Source organism: Macrotis lagotis, chromosome 8, assembly GCF_037893015.1.
Source record: "Macrotis lagotis isolate mMagLag1 chromosome 8, bilby.v1.9.chrom.fasta, whole genome shotgun sequence".
In the NCBI taxonomy this organism is placed as follows: Eukaryota; Metazoa; Chordata; class Mammalia; order Peramelemorphia; family Peramelidae; genus Macrotis; species Macrotis lagotis.
Genome location: NC_133665.1, coordinates 192,889,061 through 192,910,502, shown reverse-complemented (window position 1 = coordinate 192,910,502; position 21,442 = coordinate 192,889,061). Strand labels below are relative to the sequence as shown.

The window sequence follows — 21,442 nt, the reverse complement described above, 5'->3', positions numbered from 1 at the left end:
TACTTGACAACCTTCAGATGTGCCGGACGTGGGAGCTATGGCGGCTCCATCCAGGTCCTCTTTCAGCCAATACCACCCAGAACTCTCCAGGAAAGGGCATTCGAGGGGGCCGAAAGGGCTTCCTCACAGCTGTGTGAGAAGAGCAGGGTTTCTGATCTGACTTGGACAGATGGATAAACTGAGGTTCTTCAATGCTCCCCCCTTGGCCCTTTTCTTCTCAGGCTTGGTCTCCCTGGCTCTGTCCTGGGCCTACTTCTCTTCTTTTACTCCACCATCTCTCACAGAGATCTCATCAGCTCCAAGGATGTAGTCAGCACCTGTATCGAGATGACCCCAAATGGCTAGACAGGTCCTCCTGGCCCTCCCATCAGTTTCACACTGGATGGGTCCAATTTGGCACCGACTGGTTTCCCGTCCTTCCCAGCATCTCTACCGAGTGAGTTCACTCCTGCTGTGGCTCCCTCCTGCCCGAGGACACGCAGGGGAAAGAGCAGGGGAGTCGGCCCCAAGCTCCACAAGGTGGGGGAGAAGTTGGCCTTGGCAGGGCAGCTTCTGCTCTAGCTCCAGACCCCCTCACTGAGCTACAGTTAGTGCTCCTGTCTGTAACTGAGCCAAAGAAGACGAGGGTCTCCTTGAGGGATGTGAGGCAGTCTGAGCATCGACAGGATGGCATGTAGGAGCCCCCACAATAATCCCTTCCCCCAGTTCTTGGCCAGCCTGGGCACCCCACTATTCACTGCCAGATCTGGCCTGGGTACCTTGGCATTTCTCATGTGTGGGTCAGGAGCGCCCTCTAGTGACCACCAAACACAACACAAGGGATGGGGAAAGGGGCAGTAGGACCAGGAGGGGAGCCCCCGGGCTCTGGAGCGGTGGGAGGATCACCCAGAGAGTCAGGGCAACCTCTCCAAGAACCTGCCCAGAGAGCAGGCTGGAGCTGCAGAATCCAAGTGAGAAGAGCCCAGTGCTGGGGGCGGGGGTGGGGTCAGTGTGGCCCTCCCAGTGGTCCCCATGGAACTTCCCTTCTGAAAACTCTGCCCTCCTCCTCACGGGCTCAGAACAGACTTCCCTGTGTCTTTAGGGCAGAAACCGGGGGTCACTCATTCACCCCTCAGGGCATCCCCCACTGCTCTGGATGCTGCCTGGTGGGGGGGGCTTCCTCTGCAGGGACAAAGAAGGCCTGAAGTTCATGCCAACACCTACTTCTGAGAAAACTAACTCCTTGGGAAGCTGGCACTCCATCTCCCAAGAGGCCAGGGATGCCCAACCATTCTGCCATGAAGCAGTCTCCTTGGTAGAACTTGCAAATGCCAGGCACTTTTCTTCACCACTTTTCCCTCTGTTGTGGAGAACATGTGAATGCAAAACGTATGTCTTGCTATAGCTTGTCCATGGGGAAACCATTAGAAAGAATTTCTTGAGGGACCCATGACGTCATTGCACGATAACTCCTTCCACCAGTGCAGGGGATGACCTCATGGTACCACTTAGTGTGTGAGGCTCTTGTTCATACACAGCCATGAGCTGTTGAAGGGAATCCTTCACTGTTCCAGAAGACATCATCTTGTTGGGCTTTTAGCATCCTGTGGGGATCAGGGATGACCTAGGATGGCTCTTATTTTCCTTCCTGCTCTGGTCATTGGTCAAACTTCTTGTAGAGCTCTTGTCCTGGGCATCCTCACTGGGCATGGGCAGTATCCTCCATGGACCTAACACACCCTTGAGATTCTTCCAAGGTCACAATAGCGCTCCATGACTGACAGCCATGGTCCAAGAGAAAAGCAAGACTCAAAATGCGGACTTCAGGAATAGGAAGGCAAGCTGTTGAGAGGATTGGATGAAACTACACATGCACCCTATGTCAGTGTTTGCAATCTAAAATGACTGGTTTAATAACATCCAGAAAATATTTCTCTGAGAGCCGGGGCCATCTTTGTATGTCCAATGCTTAGCACAGCTTGGTAAATAATAGATGTTCAATGAATTGAATTAAATGGAATTTAAATTATCAGAGCCCCACAGAGGGAAGGAGTAGGTTTCTTCTGACTTTACAGCCAAGGAAACTGAGTCACAGATTTGCTTGCAGTCCACTAGAAGGCCTTTGAGAGGAGATTCTTGGTCCAGTGCCCAATGGCTTATGCTGCCCAGATACCCTGTGGGTGGACACTGATCACTCAGTCTAAAATGAAATGGGGGTCAGCCCTTTGAGGCTGGGCAACTGAGGGTCCATCATGGGCATTTTCATTCACAGAGAGAGAAAAATGCCAAGACTCCTTCCAGTGATTTTGGAAAGATTAAACTGCATGGTCAAGATACCTGTGAATGCCCTGGCCATGGCATCCAATGGCAAAGCCAATTCAACAAACTCTGCCATGCCAGATGAAAGCAGGATCTTGGCCCTCATTCCTGTTCTTCACCCTCATTATCTGTGGGTCACCTGGGCCGATCACTCAACCCTTCTTAGTTTTTCAAAAGCAGGAGGGCAGGCCAAGTCATCTCCAGTCCTTTCCTGCTTAAATGTTAGCATTTGGATCCAATCTGAGAATCCACTAAGAGAGGAAGACAGTGCTTTGTCTTTGGATCCCCAGCACCTGGCACTATGTGGAGTGTATGGTTGGACCCTGAGGAACAGAAGAATACACAAAAGGAGATCCCCCCACCATTCTCAGGTCTCCTGCATTGCAAATAAGCCAGGTGGCCAACCATGACCATATCTACAGGTGCATCCACATGAACACACACACACACACAAAGACACAGAGTCCTCCCTCAAATGTACCTTAAAGTCTGGATGTTCTCATTTGACGGAAACACAATGTACTGGCTCCAAGTAAGGCACAGGATTCACCCTTCCTCTGAGGAAGCCTGCCCATCCTCTACCGCCTCACTGTACTCAAAGGGTCACCCTGCTAATCTCCGCCCCCCCCCAAAAAAGAAAACTAACACCTGCCTCCATAGGGAAATAGAAGACCCAGATCCCTGGGCTTCCCCTTCCATGCTCTGGTTCTGCCCCAGGAGGGCCTGGCCCTTGCTCCTCCCTGGGTGGGGGAAGAGAACGTCAACACTTTCCAGAGTGGGTCACAAGCCTCCTTTTCCAAAGATTCCCTGCCAGGAAAGAACAGGTCTCCTAGAGCAGAACACAACTTTTCCCTGATTACTCCACTGGTGTGATGTCAGTGGAATTCAGGCCTGGAGGGAGAGCTGGCCACCAGCCCTGGGAGGGCTTCCAGCCTCCTCAGCAGCGCCTTCCTTCCCTCGTGCTCATTATCAATCTCATTGGCCAGTGAAGCCCACGGTCAACTGATGTCTGGTAGGGCTCCAGAGGCTGTCATTATCACTCCTCTAAGGCCTACCCTCTTTGGCCTCCCAGAGAGACCCCGACCTGGTTCTGAAGGGGGGGATTATTTACAGATACCCCCCACTAGGGAAACCAGGAGACCAGTTGTGGTGTCAGCTGCTTCCTCCTGAGCCCCAAGGGACAGGCAAATGAAGACTTCTTAGGAAGGAACCTCAAGTCTCCACCCCATCCTTCAAGACCTCCCAGAGAGGCAGGGAGGCCTGGCAGCATGAGCCCCATTTTTACAGGGGTCAAAGTCAGGGATACAGCATCCTGGCAAGCTCCCAACAGGCACTTGGTGCAGCTGCTCAGCCCCAAGGTCTGCCCTGACCAAGGGTGCAAAATGGTCTGTGAGCAGCCCAGTGGGCACGCACTGGACAAACAGCTAAGGGGGAGACTGCCCCAAACTTCTGCTATTTTTGACTTTCCTGGTTTGTTTCAAGTTTAGGTGGCAGAGAATTCTGGAGGCAAGATGCCCCCCCAATGAGAGAGGGGCTTTGTCTTCAAAATAAGAAATGGGAAGAGCCCCCTGTGGGCTTAGGGAGCCTGGGGGTGGCAGGGAAGGTGAGAGGGACAAGGAATGAGCAAGAGTCCCCAAAGTTAACCTTTTATAAATATTTTGTGTCCCCTGCTCCTGCCCCCCATCTACAGTGATTCCTCCCCCCAGATGAGGGGCCTGAGGAAGGGGCCCAGATAGAGGTTGCCCTCGCCTCTCCACAACAAGAAGCGGGCTGCAGCTCCTTCCTGGCAGGGACAATCTTGGACACATTGTTCCTACCCTCATTTTCTATCTAAGAAACATGAGATTCCCTTCAGGACCCAGAAAAAGTCAAAGGAAAATCAGGAAAGAAACTGGGTCAAGTCAATGCAGTGCCAGAATCAAGAGGTTTTAAGATGAGATTGTTGGGGAGCTCTGAGCTCAAAAAGAGTCTTGGGGAGAATTATCATCATCATCACCTTCATCATCACCACCACCACCACCACCACCACCACTTACTTCTACCACCACCACCACCACCACCACCATCATTATCATCATCATCATCATCATCATCATCATCATCATCGTTACTGCTTTTCAATCATTCCTTTGGTCCAGGTCTGTATTTACATCTGTCTGGAAAAGTCCCAGGAAGCCAACTCCCTCCAACAGTGCTTATGGGCAGCTCACTTTAACTCATCATCCTAAAGACTCCCTGAGGAGGCCCAGAGAGGTTAAGCACTTTGTCCAGAGCTGCCCAGTCAGGATGGGCCAGAACATGAACCCAGATCCTCCTGGTCACTGGGAAAAAATGAGCTCTCATAAACCCCTAAGTCTCAGCAGCCAAATTCAGAGGTGACCTTCTTGAACCCAGGGCCTGGAGCAGCCTCCAAGGTGTGACTGATCATCTGTGGGAGCCCTCCGGCTCCCCTTGAAAGGCAGCCAAACTACTCACTCCCCTCCAAGCTAGTGCACCTACCCACGTCAAAGGAACTTTCCATTGTGACCTTTCATTGAAACCAGCCCAGGGGGTGTTGGCCAAGAGGCTCTGAGAGCAGGGAGAGCAGGCCTGGAGGCCACCCCAGAGAGGCCCAGGGCCCAGAAACTGCAGATGAGGTCCAGGGCCAGAGGCCACCCAGGTACTTACAATGAAGCCCAGCTTTTTGTAGTCCCGCGTGTACATGGATTTGCGCTTTTCGATGCTCCCGCTGCTGCTGCTGGGCTCGCACTCTGCATCGAAGGCGATGCGTCTCAGCTCAAAGATGATGTCCCTCTGGGCCTGTGGTGGGGGCAGGAGAGAACCGTTGATGTATGGGCAGCGCTGCTCTGGGGCTGGCACTCCTATGGACTTTTATAGATAGTAAACTGAGGCTTGGCAAGATGAATGGACTGGCCCAAGGTCATGCAGCTGGGGAATGTCTGAGGTGGGACTACTAAACAAGTGTCCCTGATACCAAGTCCAGGGGTCTCTCCATTGGACCACCCTGCCTCTCCCAACAGCCCCTGGTTCTCTGGCACTAGGAGTCTCCCCAGATCTCAGGTTATTGTCTCATTCTGATAAACATGATTGTCTTGGCAAACAAAGAAGACCCACACCCCAAAGCTGGGACTTACAGGCTGCCTGGCCCTCCTCCTTCCTTCCCTTGGGCCTGCAGGGCCTGGCTGTGCTCTAGCATTATCTGGGAGGACTCTAGCAACCACACACCACTCTGAAGGGGAGCCCCAGGGAGGGCCAAAGACAGCCAAGGGATGGGAGGCAACACACCCTTCCTCCAGGCCTGGGGCTCCTAGAACTGAGGGGTTCAGGGGTGGGGCCTGGAAGCCAGGGGCAGAAGAGAAGCCATGGGGAGGGGCTGGTATTTGTTTCTCTGTAATCATGGTGATGTGTGAGGAAAACTTGCCACCGAAGGAGGGTGATCTGAGGCCAAAATGATGATCTAATGTTGTGTCCATACACATAAAGGTTTTGGACAAAGGTCAAGATGTGGGGTTGACTGTGGGGATCCATCATTCTGGTGATACAGGGCAAGATGTTAGTGTAGGTGGAGGCATGGAACGGGCCTAGAGACAGCAGGTGTAAGCACAGGCATGGCTAGAGAGATCAATATTAATAGATAGAGCTATCCCTGGTTCTAGCCCCATCAGTCACCAGTACTGATTAGGCCCCTACTGTGTGCCAGATGAGAAGGCACAGCTATCAGTATAAAGATAGAGATATTGATTGTTAAGTCTCTGCTTATCTCTGTCTATAGTCAACAGCAAGCATTGATAAGCCCTCCTATGTGTGAGATGAATAGGTTCTAGGTATTGTTCTAGGTATAGCTATGGCTAGATCTGCCTAAACCCCACCTCAGTCAGCATTGATTAGGTAGGTGCCTCCTATATGTCAGATCTGGTCATCAGATGTCTGCAGAGGCAGAGATGTAAGGAGAGGTCTGCACACGGCTCATGCTCTCTGTCACCACAGCCAGAGCCATAAGTAGTGGGTCTGGCTATAGACGCCCATCCAGTCCTACATAGATGAGCTATCTGGAGGAAGGGAGCGTGGTATCATGGACACATCAGTCAGTAAGGCCCGGGCTGAGGTCCGACCTCGGATGCATCCTGGTTGCGTGACCGTGGCCCAGTCCCTTGACCTCTCAAACCTTGGACAGCTCCCCTAAGACTACATGATAGAGATGCTTCGTGACCTCCCCTGTGGGAATTCCCTACACTGGTGGAATCACACAGTGAAGACACAGATACGAACACATCGTACAGCACTATGCTCCACTTAAGGGTGTCAGAGGAAAAGCTGAATCAGTGGAGTGGCAGTTCCAAGGCCGGCATACAGAGATGGCTCTATTTGGGGGAAGGGGCTATTCAGGGGAGGGGACAGAGAGGAACAGTCTGGGGTCAATCTGACACAACATATTTAAAAGGCTATCACGTGGCAGAGGAATCAGCCTTGTCCTATCTGGCCACAGTGAACAGCCTGGGGAGCTGTGGCTGAATGCATGTATATGGGAGAGGGTGGTCCCTTCCTACTCTTGAGATCCTGTGATCCTGAAGTCAGAGGATGGGCCCTGACGCCTCGCAAAGGTCCCTTCCCCTCATCTCTGAAATGAGAGGTTGAGTTTCTTTGGTCTTCCATGGCCCCTGTCTGATCAAGATCCCCGGATCCCCAAACAATCAGCAAACCTCTTCCCTGAAGACCCCCATCTCCATAGAGAATGAGAGGAAATTGTTAACCTGAAGCATTATAGATTGAGGTCAGAAGAAAAGGGAGAATTCCAAGTGAGTGAAGGCATTTATTTCAATGTGGAATGGATTTCCTGGAAGGTCAGAAATGAAGGCAGAGTCTTATCAGCCCAGAAAGTTTGGGAGTGGCCAGAAATTGGGAGCAGGGATGTGGGAGGTTAAGATCCTCCACCATCCCTGGGGGCCTATGATCTCTCTCCAAGAGGGAGGCTCTGAAGGGGTTCCAGGCTCGACAAGATCAGCTCCGTCTCTGGCAGAGCAGCCCCTCACCTGGTCCTGTGGGTCCATCTTGGTCATCATTCTGTCCTCCAGGAGGTTAAAGGTAAGGACTTGCAGGACGTATAGCTGATGGGCCATTTCATTATTGATGGCTCTCTGCGCTCGGATGACATGCTGTGGGACAAGCCAAAAACCAAAATAAAAGCCAAACACACCACACAGGTGAAAGCTTGCCCCATCAACCCAGTAATGTGGGCAGTCAGGGCAGGGAGGAAGAACCTCTGCCAGCATTGGCCAGTGGCTCTGTGTGCTTCCTCTACCCCAGGACCACCCCAAAGATCTGGACTAGGAGACTCAGACCCCTGGACGACTCTGGGAACAAAAAGTTCCTTCCCTCAGGGACCCCCCCCCCGTCCCCTCAGGCCAAACTGGTCCCCAGGGAGCTGAGCTCTCTCCCTCAATCCTCTCAGACCCTACTTTTTGGGGGTACAAGTCCCCCTTCCTGCCAACATTAGAATGTCAGCTCCTTGAAGGCAGGGACTTGTTTCATTTTGTATTTTTTTGGCACACAAAAGAAGCTTCGAAATGAATGGGATTGTTGTTGCTGTTAGGCCTTCATTCTTTTTCTTTTTCTGGCAAGGCAATGAGGTTAAGTGACTTGCCCAAGATCACACAGATGAGTCTTGAGTCTCTGATACTGGATTTGAACTCAGGTCCTCCTGACTCTAGGGCTGTCCCTGTCCTTTACCCTTGAAAAGGACCAGTGACATCAGGAGGGAGATGTCCTGACTCGTGAGTGAACTGGACTGAAGAGAGGCAGAGCTGCATAAAGTCTCAGCCTCCCCCTCCCCTCCAGAGAGTCTCAGCCTCCCCTTCTCTCTCCTCCAGCCACCCCGCTGAAGCAGACCTTCCTTCCTGTACTCCGGTCTCATCTACCTCACACCCTGTCCCAACGATCAGCCTTTCCCCGGACTTCCTCCTAGGTCTGGAATGTCCTCCCTCCTCACCTCCACCTCCTGGCCTCCTCCAGTCTCAGCCCTTCCCAGTTCTCCTCAGTGTTGGGCCATCCCTCTCCCCAGTTTATCGTGCCTGGATCTGGTTAGTCCATGACCTCCACCATTAGGCTGGGGGCTCCTGGAGACTGAGGACCGTCTTACCTCTCTTTGTGGCCCTAGCACTTAGGACAGCATCTGGCACCTTGATTAATGATGTGATGACTAAGGAGGGCACTTTAGTCACTGCCGGGCAGTGAGCAGCCCGTGGGCACCTGCTCCCCATGGGGCCCTGCCTCTTCACCACAGGAACACCTCGGGGCAGGAGCGGCCCAGACGCTGGGGACACTCACCATGAGGATGATGGAGCGGAGCTGCTTCTGGGCCAAGATGTTCGCCATCTCCTGTAACACAGAAGAAACCAGCCCAGAGGCTCTGTCAGAGAAGAGGTGGGGACACCCTCTTCCTCTAGGGAGAGAAGCAGAATGACTCAGGAAGTAAAGAAGGTTGGGAAGGACTGGGGGGCCAGGCTGAGCTTGGGGGGCTTCTCATGCACCCTGAGGGTCAGGACCACAGATGCAGGAGTCCAGGAGAGGATCTGCGGGTGCTGGGACTCTACAGACTCTACTCAGAAAGCCATGGAGAGGGCTGGGTCCAGTGAAAGCCTTGGCTGGACCCCCAGGGTGGGCATTTACCCTCAGAAATGAGCAGATGGACAGATCAGGCCTTGATTGTTCTATTGATTGTCTAGACTGGAGAAGGTAACTGAGAAAAATGTTGATATAACAGATTTAACTTTAGAGTTCACTATGAGGACATTTTCCCTCAGAAAGCTGGTTGTTAAATATTTACCAGCCCACCCTGAATCCTTCACTTGAGGTCTGCTTTACTGGAGGGAGGTCAGCTCAGGGCGGGACTTTGGAAACAGGGATTGAGAGGGAGCCAGGACAGGAGGCCGCACACATGAGGCCATCAGGGGATCCTGGACCTGGGACTGGGGAAAGGCCCTCAGAGACCACCACGTCGGACCCCTCATTTTACAAATGGGGAAGCTGAGGCCCAAGCGGCCAGCCTGGGTCACACCACGGTAAGTGGCAGGACCAAGAACTACACTTGTGACTGTGCGTCCTTGGTCAGCCTGCTTCTGTCCTCATTCTGTTACCTCTGATCCCCTTCTCTGTGCTTCCCCTGCCCCCCAGCCTGGCCAAAGAAGCATGGAGACCCCACGGGGCCATCTGACTTCCAATCTGCTCTGGCTTCTAAGAAAAGGAGGAGGGCAGAGACTCCAGAGGGAGAGGAGGGGAGGGCACACAGTAGTTGGATACCCCCCCCCAACTCAGTGGATGTATCTGTGTATGGGGGGGGGGTGTCTGTGTGTCGGTATGTGTGTCTGAGTGTGCCTGTATGGGGTGTGTCCGTGTGTGATGTGTGTGTTAGTGGGTTTGTATGTTGCTCGGGTAGAAAAGAAATGATGCCATGATCTAAGCCAGGGACCAAACCCCCCTTGCACAGGCTGCCAAAGGGCACAGCCACAGCCAGTCAGGGGAAGCCGGGCAGGAGAGCAGGCGGGGAGGGCGGCAGGGCAGAGGGGCAGGAAGTCCCCAGAGGACCCCAGGAGCTGGGCAGAAGGGCAGGAAGCGGGGCAGGGACTTACAGTGAGTGGGCAATCAAGGATATCAGCCCGAGGTTCTAGCTTGACCTGCGGGCCTCCCCCCAGGGTGCGAAGGCAGGTGGGAGAGAAGAAAAGGGGAAAGTCCAGAGATCAGTTAGCCCACTCTGACTGTCTGATGCCCCAAGGCCCCAGCCGGGTGAAGAAAGAGTCATAGGATGACCCATAGGAAGGGACAGTACAGAGAAGAACCCTCCCACCCAGGACCTCCCCCGGGAAGAACTGACCCTCCACCACCAAGAAGACCTGGGCTCCTTGCTTGTCCCTACAAAGCAGGGGCCTCCTCCTTATGCAGAAGAAGATCCAAGAGACCCGACCCATTCTGAGGTCCCAGGGAAAACTCACGGACTGCCCTTTTGGGGAATGAGCAGGATCAGGACCCTAGGCTCCCCAGCCCTGTTTCCTTATCCTACACAGAACAGAGGGCCTGGGGAGCCACCGGGCCACATGGTGAGTTGGGTGGATCAGCATCACAGAAATTAATAACAATGAGAGCAAAAATTCATAGATTAGCAAAGAGCTTCATCAGTAATCCTGGGAGATAGGCGGGAACATTATCCTCACTTTACAGATGATGACACTGAGCCAGTTAAGTGACTAGGCCAGGGTCATACAGCTAGTGTCTCAAGCTGAATTTGAACTCAGATCTTCCTGAATTCAACTCCAGTGCTCTAGGCACAGGGCCACCCAGTTGCCTAATCAGAGAATTTCCTAAAAGCAAGATAGACAACGACAAGGGTCTAATGACAAGGTATAAATAGCTAGTGCATGCACATAAGGCCACGAGCTACTCCCCCAATGGCTAGATGGTCAAAGATATGAACACACATTTCTGAAAAGGAAAATGGAAAACTTAACAGCCATATGAAAGATTGCTCCAAATCACCAGAAATAACGATGATAATAAGAATTTATTCGATTTATGAAAAAACCCACTTCAAACCATTGGGGCCAAGAACTAGGTAGATGGAAAGAAGAAGATTCAAGGGACATTACCAGCCAGGCTGTGGGAAGCCAGAACCTCAAGATCCTATTTGAAATTCCCATAATTGACTGAGTGATGATCTCAATGCTCCCAGCCCCTCCTCAATCCCCTGCACGTGGCCAATGGACAGGACCTTCCATACATACTAGGTCCTTGGCCACTGTGGCTGAGAAAAGTCCCGGGACCACCCCTCCTGGTGAAGAACTGCTCACACCTCAGCTCTGCGGGTCCTCGGGGAGCCTCCCTTCTCTCACCAGGCCCACACTCAAAGCCTTCCAACTCTGTGGGATCTGGCAGAGCTTATGGGCAATTAATACGGCCTTCCACACCTCCAAGATGAGTTCACAGGTGGGGCCCACAGGGAGTCGTGGTGTCCTCCTCAGCATGATCCCTTTGGACGCCCATCAGAAGGAGGTCTAACTCCCTCCTCCAGAGTCCTTCAACACCATTTTGGGGATTTAACAAGAGCTGGGCAAGAAGTGCATCAATATTGATCATATCCAATTCCAAAGCCCCTCATGGGAGGGGCTCCAGATTTTCTGGCTCTAAGTGACTTGGCAGTATCAGTGGTAAAAACTGTGGAGCAGATGCTATTTTGATTTTAAAACATGATCAGGAATGGCTTGCTTTCTCCAGTTCTTCCTTTAATTCCTTCCTGTTCTTGTCCTCTCCTCTCCCCCTTCTCCTGCCCTTCCTTCCCTCCCCTGCTTCCTTTTTCTCACCTCCTCACTATTCCTCATAAAGATGCCCCTCCCCAATTTAAAAAAAAAATAACCAGCTGAGCTATTCAATTACACGATTCAAGTCTAAGAATCTTCTGGCAATGATCCCACGGCCTAGAAGAGCCAAAAAATAATCCTGAGACTCTTCTGTTTCTCTGAGCCCTCGTCAAGACTCGGGAGCTTCCAGTGCCAAATGAAGCCCGATGGCCAACATTTCAACAGTCAGTTCTTAGACCCTTGGTACACGTGGCTTATAAAATGATGCTCAAGCCCCCAAAGCCTCTGCTCTTGGCCAGCTAGTTGTTTCTTCCACACTTTGTTGGGATGACAACATGCAATATGGACTCAGTGTCTCATCAAGGGCTTCACCTCTGGAGAAGGTGAATCTGTCCCTTTTCCCCTTGTGAGGAATCAAGGCTTGGAAGGGAGCCATCCTTTCCAGGGCTCTCTCCTCTGGGACCCAGGGTCTCGTACTCCCTTCCCACCCAAATGGAAACAGCCACCCAGGCTCTTTGAACAGCTATGAGGAGCTTCTCTCATTTCCAAGAAGCTGACCATTCAAACCCAGGCCAACTCTCCTGCCACCCAGTGTCCTTGGGGGTTGGGGGAGAGCAAACACAGGTGGGCAGGGGGGAGGTACATAGGAACACACGTGTGTGTGCACACATGGACATGTTCATCTACACACAGAATAAACAAGTCTCCCCATAGCCATAGAACCCAGGATCAGAAAAGAAGAGGCCAAAGGGTCAAGGCCAGTGAAACTTCAGCAGCTCTGGGGAGAGAGAAAATGCTCTTACCTGTCGCTTCTCATCAGGGGCCTTCAGGAAAAGTGCATTGATCACCGCAATGGTGTATGTTTGGATTTCTTGATCTGTCCTAAAGATAAAAAAACCCACAAGGGATCAGAGAGAATCAAAGGAGCCTGGGATGCTTCCCTCAACCACTGGCTAAGACAAGAGATGAGAGAATTCAACATCCCAACTACAAAGTGAACTTTAAAATGCAGCAAAGGGAGCCAGGAGCACTCAGAAAAATGGGCAGGGGGCCATGTGGGGTCTGCCTCATTCATCTTTCAGAAAACAGGAAGGCATCGAACCAGCCCAGGGAGCTGGGATCTCAGCCACGCTGAATGAGGGCCACTGCCCTTCTCCTCCAGCCTGGCACACCCAGGGCTCTGCCCAGAGGAGGCCCTCCTCCTAATTCTAAAAGAATGGTCATTAAGTACAAGGAATCAAGAAAGGGACCACCAGGATCTCTGCACACCCCATCCTCCCCAAGCTGCTAGACTGAAACCCAGGGCTGGCCACCTTCCTGCTCATGGAGACTCAGTGGCCCCCTATTCCCTCTAGAATAAAGCATAAACACTTCCCTTAAGCCTTAGGAGCCCTTCAAAGGTGGGCTCTGGCCAGGTTTTCTAGACTATTACTCCCCTTCTCACTCCTGAAAACCCCCTGAAACTCTTGAGAAGAAGGATGGTGCAATTAAAGAAGGGTGAAATTGGGGTCTGAAGACCTGAGTTCAGATCCTGCCATTAGCCTTTCTGGACCTCAGTATCCTTATCTGTAAAAGGGGGAACAGGAGCCAAATGACCACTAAGATCTCCCTTCAACAATCTATGACCCTGTGATAAGAATGGCTAATATTGATGCAACAGTGATGTTTGAGAGACAGATGTCTGTAGAAATATAATTACATGTGTGTATTCCCTCATGTGTATGTTGTCATGAGTTTTTATGTGACTATGTTTTAGTATAGTAGCACACTTGCAGATCTGGTATGCACATTTGCATGTACATAAATGTGTTGATAGACTTAGCAAACATTAAAACATGTCAATGTAGCTATTCTTATCATGTCCAACTCCTCATGACTCCATGTGGGGTGTTTCTTGGCAAAGAGACTGGAGCATTCTGCCATTTCCTTCTCCAACTCATTTTACAGATGAGCAAACTAAGGCCCACAGGGTAAGTGATTTGCCCAGGGTCATATGGCTAGGAAGTGTCTGAGGCTGGATTTAAACTCAAGAAAATGAGAATTTCTGACCCAACATTATCCACCGTACCACCTAGCTGCCAATGATCAGTTTGGGCTATTTATTATGTTTGCATGTGTGTGTTGATATGTGCATTTATGTGTCAACATACATATGCAATCTTACTGGAGAGTGAAGTCACACATGATCATTTTCATCATGAAAACAACAGGGACCAGTGAGGACCCAGAGACCTCATTGTGTCAGGAATGTCATTAACCCTTCCCATAAAGTCAATCATTCTTTAAATATTGTAATCATAATAACAATGTCAGATGGCTTATGAAGTGCTCTGCTCTTGTCAGAGCTGGGGAGTGGGGGGGGTGCTAATAACACTCCTCCCTTTACTGATGATAACAAGTCTCGCAGGAGTCAAGTGACTTGCCCAGGATCACCCACATAAGGAGACACACTTGAACTCAAGACTCTTGCTCTCCTTGTCATAGTCTCTTCTACTTTTCTCTCTACATTTTTTAAAATTTTTTTCAGGTTTTTGCAAGGCAATGGGGTTAAGTGACTTGCCCAAGGCCACACAGCTAGTGTCTGAGGCTGGATTTGAAGTCGGTACTCCTGACTCCAGGGCTGGTGCTCTATCCACTGTGTCACCTAGCTGCCCCTCTCTTTACATTTTTTAAAAGATCAAGCTCCTTACAAAATTGTTAGGCAATGCATTTTTCAATGCATAGTCCTCCACTGGTATCCATGGAACATCAGAGGCTTGAGGTCAGCCTGGGTACCAGGCAGATTCCTTCTGGAGGACTAATGGGAATCCAGATGGGGAACCATTGCCCCCAGCATGGGCAGGCATAGATGAGCTGGGCTCCTCTGGACCTCCCTGGATGAAGCTCCCCCCATGGTTCCTTACCCCTGAAGATGGGGGATGAGTTGGCCAATGGTGATCTCTTGTGCCACCTTCTGGTAAAGGTCATGGCTGTTCAGGACCATGGATTCTAGGATGGCTAAGGAGCGCTGGAGGATGGAGATGTCAATGGCAGACTTGTTGACGAAGCTTGCGATCTGCAAATGAGCACAGGCAGAAGATCCTTGATTCAGAGAAGAGGGAGAGGGGGCAGGACTGGCATCGAAGGAGACGCCAAGAGCACCAGAAGGGAGGCCGCCACAGAGACGAGCCGTGTCCTCTTTTTCCAAACTGACACTGGTCCCAAATTCTAAATTTGGGAAAAGGGAAGCAACCAGTTAAGAACTAAAATCAGACAGGGCCTCCTCCTCCCTGGTGAAGGCCCAAGTTGTCCTGTCTGGTTGCCACGGTCACTCCTCTGAGGTTAGGTTGTCAGGGGCAAAAAAATGTTGGAAACATAACAGTGACTAAGGAGCAAACTATGTCCTCAGGAGATGAATCTCTGGTCAGAACTGCCTCCCATCCCCTTCCACGCATCCCTCTGGCCACCTCATCTCTGACTTGAATCCAGGCCTTTCCTCAACTCCTCAGGGAAGACAAATTAGGTGAAATCACTCAAATCAGTGCTGCCCACTGACAAAAGGAACTCCAGGGGTGGCAGGGACCTCAGAGGTCCCTCAATTTACAGATGAGGGAACTGAGGTCCATGGAAGAGAAGCATCAAAGGCAGAATCTGAACCTGGGTCCTCTGATGCCAAAGCCAAGGGTTTTTCCACTTTGCCAAGCTGCCTTTTCATGATAGAATCTTCCCTCCCTCTTTGCTATTCTCTCACCAAAAGCATCATTCCCCCCTATCTTTGAACTTCCTAAGGGGTAACTTTTCTCCAGATCAGCTGTATCCCCCGCCATCCCTCCCAGTCAGGGATGTGGAAAACAGTTAAAATACCAGCTACAAGACTTTGAATATTTCTTTAAACTCTCCACTATTTTCTCTATGGAATTCATCTTTTTGGTCCAGACTATAACAAAGCAATGCAGGGAAGGGGAGTGAAATGCGGGTTAGAATTATGGGTCACAGCTTGTAAGACACAGGGGGCTCATAAACACTGTATTTAAGGGGCCTCATTAAAGTTATTAATGCCTGTTGACAAGATGATGCCAAAAAGGCTATTATAGAAATAGGAGGTGGAACTTCCCTCAAGCTGGGATAATTCACCTCCATGGGAAATCAGAACTTATCTCCACTCCGTACTCTCGCTCCATCCCCCCATCAAACCCCAGCTTCCTTCTCTGCTGTCCCCTGATTTCTTCCACACCTCCCACCACAGTCACGCCAACCACGACAGTCCATGCAAATTGTAGCTAAGTAGATAGCATTGTGGGGTCTAGCTGACCACATATTGGGAAGAGAGAGGTAGGTGAGAAGAGTGGAGGCAAGTGGGGGGTCATTGGCCTCTGCAATGACCAGAGCAGCTTTAGGGAAGTCTATGGACTACACAGGCTCTCGGTCTGTGGGATTCTGTTACCTGTATGACCCTGTGCAAGTCCCTTCCCCTTTCTGGGCTTCATCTTAATCATCTGTAAAATAAAAAGATTTCTGAGATCCCTTTAAAGAGGAAGGGAAGGGAAAGACAACTATGCAGCCATCCCTGTTTCCATTCTGTAGCTAGTGGTAGGATGTTTCAATAGGAACCCAACCTAATAAATTCCTCCTCTCTTTAGGAGCATGGCGTCCTTGACCCCCCAGGAAATCTTTAGACTTGATTTGAAATTGCTGAAAGAAGTGAATGAAAATGACTGTCATGGTTGGAGTGACGGGTGGGAGGTGGGGAAGAAATGTCCATCTGCATGATGATGATTCTCAGTCTTGAAAGAAGTGGACATTTCTTGGGGGAGTTCAGCTTTTTTGTGGAGGAGGGAGTCTTGGTCCCAACAGATATGGAGTGCTAGTTGGCTAGGTATTCATGGAAGGAGAGGCAGGGAGTGTTTTCCCCAAAGTCCTCCCATCTTTTAGCAGGCCAAAACAGGAAGGACTAAGGCCCTTCCACCTGATTGATCTTGGTAAACTCCCAGAGCCCAAGTGCTGGGGCCTACAACATTTTGGTCATGTTTGGGTCACAGCCTTGTCCTCAAAGACCACCCTCAGTGGGCTATGATTTCCTTTCATATCATTGTACCTACTGATTATAGGCTGGGGAACTCAACACAAATTGCTACCGTACATCGGCACACCTCTCTGTCTGTCTATGTCTACAAATACAGAAACATCTCTGTACATAAATACACATATATCTGCCTCTTGTCTCTCTCAGGCTGGCTCTTTCTCTGTCTCTCTCCCTCTGTCTCTGTCTCTCCCTGTCTGTCTGTCTGTCTGTCTGTCTCTCTCTCTCTCTCTCAGACACATACACACACAAACACACACACACACACACACACACACACACACACACCCTCAGCATCCATGCTACGGTTTGTGATAGCAACACCTTCTCTAACCATTGGCTTCTCTTCCTCTTCCCATTAGCCTTCACATATTCTATCTCTCCCATCACAAATGCCCCTTTTATCTCTCTCAGTTGCCCCTTTCCTCAACACCTGGTTTACATTCTGCTTCTTGGGGGCTCCCCTCCTCCATTTCACACTTGTTGTTCCAACAGGAACCATAAGCCTTGGCTAGTCTAGGACCTGAGGGAAAGAACCCTGGATGGAAGCCAGCGGGCTCCTCTGTGTCCAGAGTGTGCTGCAACTACGTCACTTGGTCGTTTATCGCTCCGTGACTCAGTTCCCTTATTTGTAAAATGGACATCCTTCTACTTGCAAGCTCTCCCTCACAAATTTAATTGAGGAAAATTCTTTATAAGCTGGGCAATGCTCAAGACCAGCTGTGTTCAACTTGTGGCCCACTGGCCTCATGCAGCCCTCAAAGCCTGTTAGCCTGTTCATGTAGCATTATTACATTTTACTGTTATGGTCATGGGCATTATGGATTACATTGTAATTATTAATAAAAAGTAAATTCTATATGAAGCCCTTAACAAGTATATGGCCCAGACGAGCTACAAGGTTGGACACCCATGCTCTGGAGAGAGGATCAGATAGCTATTCACAGAGCCCCTCAGCAAGTAGCAGTCACTGCATTAGAGAGTAATTAGTAATGACTTGCTAATTAGGGCCCATGAACGCTTCTTTGGCCAACTACAGTATTACACTTCCATGTTTGAACCAAATTCTCTCGGCATTCCTAGGATTTATACTGTCCACCAATGTCATGGTGGTGATCACATATCTTCTCTCAATCTTGTGCATCTGCTTTATTACCATTCCCTCTTTACAGCCCTGTCTGTAAAAGTAAGTTCTGTTGTTGAAGTGTCTTCCCATTCCAGATCATGAACCTAGAGTCCCACAGCTCCATGGACCAACTGGAAAGAAAGTTGCCTTTGGGGCAGTCCTTTGGGGCAGAAGGATCACCAAGCATGGTCTAATTTCCAAAGGGAACCCTTGGTAGTAGCAACAAAACCCCACGGGATGACTCTAAAAGGGCATTCTCTAAGGCACACATTTCCACAGTCCTTCATTCAAAAGTCAACAAAGGAATCTCACAAGAAGTCAGTGGAGGATGGAGAGGTAGATCAGGACAAGACCCAGGCTGTCTACACTGCACTTGAAGTCAATTTTAAATCGTGGCCCAAGTTTCCATTGCCCCTACACACTCTCAGAAGCTGTTGTCCCAACCCACATTTGGCCAGAGATGGCTCCAGGTCTCTGTGGGCTCTCCCTAAGGGGCCATGAGATCCAAAGTCTTGTTCAGACCCCACTTTCTGGGTACCCACCTGGTGTCTTCTCCTGAGAGAAGGCAGCTCTGTGCCACACCACCAGTGGAAAACAAACTGCTTCCTAAGCTCCAAACCAGTCTCTTCCCCCCATTTATCTTCCTATCCTCTCTTCCTGGGGCCATTTTAAAACATGTAGACTAGTATTGCCATACACACATTTACATGCATGGCTCCATATATTCCTTGGGCTGCAGATGGTCAGGGAGCTGGCATATTTGTTCACCCCTTCTCCCACAGACCTGGAAGTTGGCTCTAGCCTGGGAACAGTGTGGCCTCCACACAAGAAACCCAGGTTGTTCTGAGGGACAAAAAGCCCCCTGTCAGATGTGTCCCTGCTCACCCTCCTCAGGCTGAGGGCCAGGCCCACTCTTCCAATGCCAGGGGCCAAGGGGTCTGTGTGATGGGCAAGGAAAAGGTCTGCCTCAAGCACCAGGACCAGACTCAATTGAACCACAGCACACCCAAAGTCATGCTCTTCTTCCCGAGCCAAAGCAGAATTTCTGCTTCATGGTCAGTGAAGAAAGAGCCACATCTGTGGACAGCAGGAGGCTTCCTTCCCCCTGGGAGCTTCTCCCACCTCCAGGGGGTTAATTCCAACCCAGAGATGCATCATGGTCAGTGTCCTTCCCAGGGAGACCTCTGTGGTTGCACTGGAGGGTTTGCCATGTCCTTTTCCAGCTCATTTGACAGATGAGGAAACAGAGATGAATGGGGTGGGGGGGGAAGTATCTGAGGCCAGAGTTGAACTCAGGAAGAGTCTTCCTGACCCCATGCCCAGGGCTCTCTCCACAGAGGCACCACCTAGCTACCCAACATTTCATTGATCTTCCTCAATTTCCTAGAAAGAAAATCAACATCAAAACCAAATTCTTCCCAGGAGCCAGTAATTTCCATGTCGAAAAGAATTAATGTCTTCCCAAAGAGTTTAATTAAGCTCCAAAAGGCAAGTTTTGGAATCTTCCCTGAAGGCTAAATCAATCAGAGCATCAGAAAGAAGCTTCTTTCTCACTTGTCTCAGTGATTGGAGGAAAGGATGGTGAAGACTGCGTCAGCAGGCCCAAGAAACTGGGCTGTGTACCAAGGGATTCGACCCAGAGGAAATTAGAGCATTTCTTAACCCTCCCTGAAAACCAGGAGTTTGCTGAGTAGCTCAGCTGTGCTGGGGGTGGGGTGGGGTGGGGGTAGGAGTGGGGAGCAGAGAGAGAGGAACTAGGGGCAGAGGGCGAGCCCTGAATGAGGAGCATCCCACAGTAGCCCATGATGTAGACAGGTCCTACGAGCAACTCTTCTCCCTGGCTCAGAAGTCCGTGAGATGAAACTTCTGGACAAATAGAGCCAGTCCTCCATTGGAACCTCCTGGGAGACAGCCCACCCTATAAGGAGGGAGTCTACCCCTTGGAGACAGGTCTCCATGAGGGCTCTCATCACCCCAGGGCTATCCCACAGAAGTCAACCTTTATTTGAGTAGCAGAGTGGAAAGAGGGCTGAGCATCTGGGTTGGAATCTGGAGGGATTCTAACTTGGACAAAACACTGATCCTCTCTAAGCCTCAGTTTCCACTTCTGTAAAAAGGGTTGGACTAGAGGATATTTCAGTAATTGAGCAACTAGAATTCTACATTCTGGACCTTTCTGATCACAAGGGGAATAGGAACAGTCAAGACCCAGGGAGAAGGAGGCTCACTCCCAGACCCACAAGAGAATGTGGTCAGCTCACCTTCTTGATGAATGCCACAGAGAAGGTGTCCCACGACACGATGCCATGATCCATCAGCTCCACAAATGCAGTCAGTGTGAAGGACAGCATGTCTCCAAAGCTGAAAGACACAGGTAGGAGCCATAAAGACCATGGCCAAGAAGGAAGATGGCACCCGGGACAGGGAACTTGGAAGTAAGGAGAGATCTCAAGCTGGAAAATTAAGGGGGGAGAGCAGCCCTAAGGACCCCAAGTGACAACAGGTTGGCTGGGGGTGAGGAATGTGGGAAGAGGAGCCATGGGAACAGAGTTGAGGAAACTGGTGAGGCTGTGGGGGGTGAGGGATGTGGAACAAGGAACACAGCAGGTGACCTGAGATGAGACTGTGAAGCAGCCAAGAAAGAGGACATGGAGAGGATGCTGAGGATTTATGTGCCTGGATCCACCCCCCCCCCCAACCCAGACACACCCTCAAAAACCCAGGCAATTACACAGTCACATCCATTACACTCCCCTCTACTTAACATCATTCTTGCTTTGATTTGTGAATTTATCCATAATTTCAGGTGTTTGATTTCATATATTCTATATCTGTATAAATTACATATCTATATCTTGATTTGCATTTGTATCTTTGCCCAACAGAAAAGAAGGCCTGCCTGGATGAGGCCCGCAGGCTAGAGATGGCTTTTCCTCTCAGGAAGCCTCTTGGTGCGCTGTTTTAGCTGTTATCTCATAAATCATTGGAATGCCAAATGCGTTTTTCAGTTCACGATAAAAGAACACTTTGATTGGGCTCGTCACCCACACTTTCCGTACAGAGAATATTTCACATGCCAAGCTCAGGGTTGATGAGCAGAGGCGGCTGCCCCAGGGGTCCAGGAAGCCCTGAAATAATAGGAATCCACTTCTGCTAGTGCATTTGCTTATGTTCATTTATAAACTCCTTCTGAGAAGGGGCCCCTGCCTGCCCAAGGGGAGTCCAGGACCCAAACCCACATCTAGGAGAAGATGGATGATATCATCATGGACGATATCCTTTAGCTCCACCTACATTAGGCTCATTTTAGAGCAAATATTTGTTTTAAGAATGTTGTGAAGGGAATTGGATTTTGTCCTTCATCATTTCCATTAGAGCACGGATCTTTTATTTCCGGATTGACCCGGTCCAGAGGAGACATAAAAAGAAAAAACCCCAAAGAAGTAGCTTGTCTCCATGTATTAAATTGTATGAGGCAGAGTAGATGTCATCAGCTGCTATGTAGTACAGTGGATAGTGTGGTGGGCCCAGTGTCAGGAAGATCTGAATTCAAATCCAGACAAGATAATGACTAGCTGGGTGACCCTGGTCAAGTCACTTCACCCACTTGCCTAG

General features: G+C 50.3%; 1 protein-coding gene across 1 annotated transcript in view; it reads right to left on the bottom strand.

The window, feature by feature from the left end:
- The window catches only part of ELMO1 (engulfment and cell motility 1), a 251,108-nt gene that overhangs the window by 203,746 nt on the left and 25,920 nt on the right, over positions 1-21,442 (bottom strand). Inside the window, exons 4-9 of the mRNA XM_074199240.1 lie at positions 20,089-20,188; positions 14,546-14,697; positions 12,446-12,524; positions 8,623-8,673; positions 7,329-7,451; positions 4,966-5,097 (exon numbers count right to left, since the gene is read on the bottom strand). Coding sequence (XP_074055341.1) covers positions 4,966-5,097; positions 7,329-7,451; positions 8,623-8,673; positions 12,446-12,524; positions 14,546-14,697; positions 20,089-20,188 — 637 coding nt within the window. The remainder of the gene's footprint in view (positions 1-4,965; positions 5,098-7,328; positions 7,452-8,622; positions 8,674-12,445; positions 12,525-14,545; positions 14,698-20,088; positions 20,189-21,442) is intronic.